General features: G+C 32.9%; 1 protein-coding gene across 2 annotated transcripts; it reads right to left on the bottom strand.

The window, feature by feature from the left end:
* Positions 1–1,240: 1,240 nt before the first annotated feature.
* On the bottom strand, positions 1,241–6,400 carry LOC103502227 (uncharacterized). 2 transcript variants are annotated; one of them, XM_017047680.2, is made up of 2 exons: positions 6,154–6,313; positions 1,241–2,133 (listed from the first exon to the last, which is right to left on the bottom strand). In XM_017047680.2, the coding sequence occupies exon 2, from the start codon at positions 1,955–1,957 to the stop codon at positions 1,367–1,369; it is 591 nt and encodes a 196-aa protein (XP_016903169.2). In that variant the 5' UTR covers positions 1,958–2,133; positions 6,154–6,313; the 3' UTR covers positions 1,241–1,366. The 2 variants fall into 2 exon arrangements, 1 of the variants encoding a protein (XP_016903169.2); XR_007816130.1 differs by lacking the exon at positions 1,241–2,133 and adding an exon at positions 3,308–3,637 and having other exon boundaries at positions 6,154–6,400.
* Between the last annotated feature and the right edge of the window lie 607 nt (positions 6,401–7,007).

Here is a 7,007-nt window from a genome sequence, read left to right on the forward strand (position 1 = left end):
ATGCACATGTATGTTACTCGCTGTACCATGGATCATGCATTGACTTTGTTTAATGATAGACCTTTCGAAGACTGTTGTGTGTCATCGACTACTTTGATTGCAGGGTTGATTCTCAGAGGTGATGGCTACAACGGGCTGCAAGCTTTCAGGCAAATGTTACTGCTAACTATACCCATCTTATTATTGTTCCAGCAATGTACTTTACATTTAGGAAGACACATACATCTGTTACTTGTGTTATTAATATTAGCTTATACTACAAGTTTGATCTTTGAGCTTTTAAGTTGTTTCTAATAGTTTCTTAACATTTATATGACTTCCCAACTGTGTATTAGTTAAGGGTAGTCAGTGGGCTAATTAAAAAATATTCCTAATAATACAATCACCACAACAGATTTAGTGATAGGAACTTGTCAAACAGGAAATTTTAAAAAATTATTGGAAATTTGAATAAATTATTAGAAATTTGAAGTATAGGCTATGAAGGTTTTGCCAATGAGGGTCCATCTCCAAAGTACACAATATTATACCCTTGTTAAGATATACTTGTGGAGAGTCGATGTCCTTTACGCTAGGAGCTTCCAATCTAGGAGAAAGGGATGAACAACGATTAAGAAAGAAGTGGGGGTAAGAGTTGGATGGAAACTAGGAAATGAAGTTTGTAGTTTTGTGGTTGGAGATAAGACAATGCCCTCACATGGAGATGGAGTGCCTGCACAAATTAAAGTTCTCCAACTACTTATTTGGCAAATGAAAGATGTTGGGGATGTGACACATTTGGATTACATACATGAATATCTGTACAAGGGACTTCATCCAAACACTTGAAACAATATGAAGTTTGGATTTTGGAATACCACCAGATATGCTTCCTTTTCCAAAAACAGGAAGATGAAAATGATATTACCAAATGAAGTAAGGATGAGATAACTCCCCCTCATAGAAGATGTATGGAGAAATGCCCTAGTCTAAGCTACAAATTAAATGTCCTTCATTATATGACATAATTTCCATTGAATAACACTTTTTAGAACCCAAAATGAAGGAAATAACAATATTAAAACCAAAACCAAAATTCCACAGAAAAAAGTCTACCTTATTTATTTATTATCTGATTATCTGAGGTTGTGATCATCATATCATTCATTATTCTCTCTACTTTGAAATAAATGAGCCTATTCAATATAGCATGCATATGCTTTGAGTTTAGGCTTAGTAGTCAAATGAAAGAAACCAAAGATAACAATTAAATTTTTCATTTCACCTTGGTACCATTATGTAAAAAGTAAAAGACAAAGAAACCACAAAACAAAGGGTTTTAGAACTTAAAATCAGAAGAACTGCATAGCTAGAATAGATTTACTGTCTAGATCTCCTTGACTTCAACAGTTCCCACCACTTGTTCTTTCTTCTCACTCGCTGCCTTTACTGGCTCTTCAACCTGAAAAGCTGAAACTGGAAAAGTCCTAAATAGGCCTGCTGGTGTTTGAAAGGTGATTTTTCCAGTGGGTGGATCATCAACATAGATATCACTCAGTGAAACCCAAAGCAAAAGCTCTTTGGTCTTAACTCCAGTGAGTTTCTTGATTTTGTTCTTCTCTACAGTGGCTGTGACTTCAGTAGCATAAGAAACAAGCTTCCCAATCTTCTCAAACTTGTGGGTTGTGCTTTTTTTCTGCTTCAACCAAACAAAACCTGTTTCCCTTATAATCCCGCATTCTTCAATGTCTTTCAATGGCAAAAGCCCATTTGGAAGCCCTATTTCTTTGAGTAATTCTTTTGATTTCTCTTGGCATATCTCATCTCCATGGTACACTTCTTCTGTTTTGCCTTTGATTTCCTCAGTGACAACAGACATTTTTTCTTGTTTCTTTGATCTGAGTATATGGTGTGTATACCCAGGGGTAATGTGAAAGTGGGATTCATATACTCCTTCCCTTTCTATTTTGCCATTCATTGTTAATAAATTTACTAAAATGACATTGATAAAGTCAATGACATGAACCAGAAAAGGCTACAGACTTCACAAGCTATGTATGGTATGGGGCCCACATGCAGGCACGGTTAGTTGGTCTGGCAATGCACCTTTTCACTACTCTCCCTTCAAACATCCAATATCGATCTATGGGCTACCTTCAACAGCATATTAATGTAATCGATTGAGATTACTAAAAATTAGATCTGTGTTTGAAAAATGTGAGTAATAAAAATACAATGAAAATGAGATCTAAACGGACCGGAATGAAATGAATTTTATGTTACAAATCAACTTCAAAACATTCAATTCAAACATTAGTTATGAATTACATTACAAACTTTCTTTCGTTACAAACTACCAAATACCTAATAAATGTTAAATTAGAAATTGAATTTGATTATACATGACTTTAAAAATCTTAATTTGGTATTATAGTTTGATAACATCTCCTGAATTGTCTCTTTTTAGAAAAAAAAAATCAACACTTTTAAATTTGACTATATTAGAATTAGCATCGGAAAAAAAAGGTTTGATTAGTTTAATGCATTCTATCCCCATTATGATCAACTAATTTAGTTTTCACATACACCTAGTATCAAGTATTAACTCATCATTACTCTTTGCTAAAAGAACAAAAAAATGTTAGGTAACCATCCATATGGCCACTGCCTAAAAGTGTGGAAGAAAATTTAGTACCACTTTAGTCATTGTTAGTAATAAAAAAAATTGTACACAAATGATACGGAAATAGGAAAAGAAAAAACATAATGTGAAATAGTGAATGAAAAAAACAAATGAACAAATTAAAAAATTTGGAAGAATCATGAATACAGACTATAAGTATACAAGTAGTTGAGTTATATAATATTTTGTAATTTGTGGGCAATAAAATAATGGGATTAAAATGGAAAGTTGGGGGTAATGTAGGAGAAGGATAAAATAGTAATTTAGTAGGAAAAAAGAATTGGAGGAAGAGAAGAGGTAATGTAATGCAATTTAAGCATTTAAGAAGTAGGTGAGATGATTTATTGCAAAAATTAAAAAGAGGTTGGAGGATGATAGCCAATGGAAGCGTGACACGTCAACGTCAAATATAGGTAGGAGGGCTAATGCATTTATTGGGACTATGAAGAAACAAAGTCGGTGCACATTGTGTGTTCATTCATTTTAATTAAATGCCACACTCTATTTACCTTCTTTCCTCTCTCTTTTCTTCTAAAAAGAATTACCTGCTTTACTCCAACCTAAAAACTACCTACCCAACTATTTTTGTACTTATTTATTACTATGATATATTATTTATATATATAATAAGACAAATGAAGAAAATAAAAAAGGTGATTGTCATCTTGACAAATATATGATAAAAAAAATTCACCATCTCTTTACTCTTAGTTGACATTGTTTGTTAAGACGAAGATCAGGAAGTTATGAACTCGTAGATCCATGATATAAGAACTTGGTAACACATAAAATTGGCGTTTGTTTTAGTGGTGGGATCTATAAATTCCTTAGATCAAACTAGAAATGATGTTTACAACTTCCTACTTCTATACTATTGTTGCACTTCGGTTTTCAATGAAAGAAATCGTCCAAGTTCGACAAATAGTGGTGAAAGAAACGAGGCAACAACCGAACGGATTGTTAAAGGAACAAAGACTGCAAAACAGAAAATGGATTAGTGAAAGGCTGAGTCGCGGAACACGCTCTCTTTAAGATATTTCGCGGCTCTACTCTGAATCGTGCAAACAGAATTATGTCTCGTCGTCCCCAGGATAAAACAACCATTTTTTTTCAATTAGTTTTGCACAGAAACTAATTGGAACCGAAACACTAAAAAAAGAACAGCTCGAAAAACTTTTAAGAGAATGAGAATTTGAGAGAAGAATGTTTTTGTTGTGTGTTGAGAATGAGAGTGAGGGATCTATTTATAGTGGTGGAGGATCAGTAACGGTCAAAAAAATTTAATTGTGAAACGTTACAAATTTATTATAATAAAACTTTTAATTGTCAAAAATTAATTTTGTAACGTTTAACGGTCAAAAATTAATTCGTAACGTTTAACGGTCAATAAATTTTTCATCCAATACATACTTCTACTTCTAAGCTTCTTGGGTCAAACACACCAAAAGTGGTTATCATTCAAACACATAAATCTATAGTAACCACGTCTCAAAAACTTCAACATTTCTTCTTTAAGTACTTAGCTAGATAAACAAATCATATGCCAATCATAAACCATTAATCAACATTTTTCCTATTCAAGATCATAGATATGCTCAATAAAATATGTACAAATAACTTTATATTTTTCAATGAAATGAAAATAAATAAATAAATAAAAGTATATCTATGTATGTATCCATCGAGATCTTGAAATGTCCTCGTAAAATATCATATATTATATAGCTTGACAATATCTTAAATGATATGAGTCTTAAAAAATATGCAAAATTCATCATGGTAGTGGACATTTCAGGGCACAACCATTTATTTATTGTGCGCAACTATTAATTGTGTATGAAAACTCAATCTATTGAATTCTCTCTAAATTCTTCAAATTATCTTAGAAAATGGTTTTTGATTGACAATGTGTTACTTTTCCATGTGTTTTTGACGATGCTTTTTACTTATCCTTCCCCAACATCGTTCAAAAGTCCGAGTTGCAAAAGTCAGAACATTTAGATTGAACCAAACCAATTATGTGTTAAGAGTATTTAGCAGATAATAGGGTTAATTAGTTCTTTAATTTGGTTGCTACCCAAAGTCTCTAGAATCCTTCACATTTTCATTGCAAATGTTTATATTCCCATCTGAAAAGTGTAAGGGAAGATCATCCAACTTATCTGTAAGGTGGACATTTTTCATGGCTAACTAGCTCCACCTCCCAATTACTTTCACCAACTCCAACTCCAATTTCTCTTGCATGGGTTCTAGTCTTTTACTTCAACCTTCTTTGAAAAAATTCAACAACAATTCCTGGTTACCCGGTGAAGTTGGATAATTTTCCTTCCAAATTCTAAATTAGAGTGTGGAATAGATCAATTGTTGTGTTATGAGTCATGAGATGACCACTATCTTAAAAACAAAGTGCAACACGATTTTGGTACTAAATTGTTTCTTGTCAATTGCTCTCGAGGTTAGGTTAACCCAACTCTCTTCTTGGACGTTGGATTGCCAAAGAATATTGGAACCAATTGGAAAAAATTGCTAAAACTAAAAACTTAAGCAACCATCTGTAAGAATCCCAAACGAAAATATTTTTCAATCTAAAATAAATACATAATCGTTTCAAATCTAAATTAAATAAAAATGGATATTTTTAAAGATAGTGAAAAATTGAAACTATTTACAAAATATACTAAAATCTATCGAATTCTCTATGGTCCATTTAAGTCTTTTGTTATATTTTGTAAATAGTTTCATATTTTTTTTGTTATTAATAAGAATTCCTCAATAAAAAAAAACCTTTTAAATCTAAATTAAATATGAAAATATTTTGGATCTAAATTTTATGATAAGTCATTTTGACAATTCACTAGTCATTTCCAAGGCTATTCATGTCTCTCTACTTCAATAATTATTTGAATAAATTACTAACAAATATGAGCGTCGAAATGATGCAGAAAACTAGCACCACACGACCTACCACAAATGTATAAGTGGTACCATCTTACTTGACATGTAAATACGATTAATTATAGTATCATAATTGACACTAAAATTACGCCATAAAATATATATAACCTAACGATGTTTTGATGTCAAGTAATCGGACTGTACTTGACAGTGGATTACTTGACGCTTTTTAAATGTCAAGTATAGAGTTACCGGTCATTGCATCAATGTTAGTAATCCAATTTTTGTAGTGGTAGGTGCATGATTGAAAACGTGGGCCTGAATTGAAAACCTCAAGAAAAATAAAAATTGTAAGCCTCTGCTTGCAAATGTATACCATAAATAAGTAATAAAGTTGGAAGTATTTCAAATATCAAACTTAGGAAACAATTGTAGTAACTTTTTTATTATTGAACAAAACTTTCTCAAGAAAACTTATAAAAGTTGGAGAAATTGTTGCTTTTGGATAAAAGATAATGAAAATTAAAGGGGGGATCAAAACATATTTTGGAGAATGTTGTGCCGTGACCACTGCCTTAAAAGAAAGTTCGACTAACCGTGATGCTAATCATGATGTCGGTTGCTCCCCAAGGTTAACACAGCTTTCCAGTACTGACGTGCACTCATCGAAACAGGGAATAGAGACAAAACCCGTGTTTAAATGGTCAGAACGTGGAAAGGATAGCCAAATAAGAGACAAAATAAGAGAAGGAGAATTGGAAGAACGTTTTTTGTGTGTTGAAACCAAATGAGATCCCTCCAATTTATAGAGAAGTGAAGGAGGTAGAGAGTGGAGGAGAGTGAACGTCGGAAAAGAGAGGAAGAGAGTGACGATCGTACTGTTAAGGCAGGGAGCTAACGTCGGATGCGCATTGAACAAAACAAATGTGTGCACGTTGAACATAAAAATCAGGTCTATCATGACTGTGTAAACGATTTACACATGTCCATGTAAATTACAAAAAGTAATAAGGGATAAAAAGGTAAATTACCAAAATATAGGTAATAAAAAAATACATCCCTTTTCCGCACAAGCGCGGTTATCCGAGCCCGCTCGCCCGAACGAATGACGGCGATGGCATGCATGTGGTGACAAGATTATACTATCACCACCAACTTAGTTTGAAATCCCCTTTGAAGGTTTAAGAATATATGCCCACTTCCCACTTCAAAGATTATTAATGTGGGACAAAATACTCAACTTTGCTATTTGGGCCAAAGCCCATAAGTCATTTCTAACAATCCTCCACAAATGACTATAGCAGCAAAGTTACCGGGTAGGCAAAGAAGAATGAGATTTCGTTGGAATTTGTTATGAGCAGAGAAGAGATATTAAGCTTAGACACCAATATTCGAAGATTTGAATTGATGCGTAGTGAAGTAAGGTAACAACCTTGTTAGAGATGAGTGA

The sequence above is a fragment of the Cucumis melo genome, chromosome 12, assembly GCF_025177605.1.
Source record: "Cucumis melo cultivar AY chromosome 12, USDA_Cmelo_AY_1.0, whole genome shotgun sequence".
Taxonomy (NCBI): domain Eukaryota; kingdom Viridiplantae; phylum Streptophyta; class Magnoliopsida; order Cucurbitales; family Cucurbitaceae; genus Cucumis; species Cucumis melo.

Excerpts from the sequence above, each read along its gene's own strand:
- LOC103502227 (XM_017047680.2), bottom strand. The coding sequence starts at position 1,957 with ATGAATGGCAAAATAGAAAGGGAAGGAGTATATGAATCCCACTTTCAC.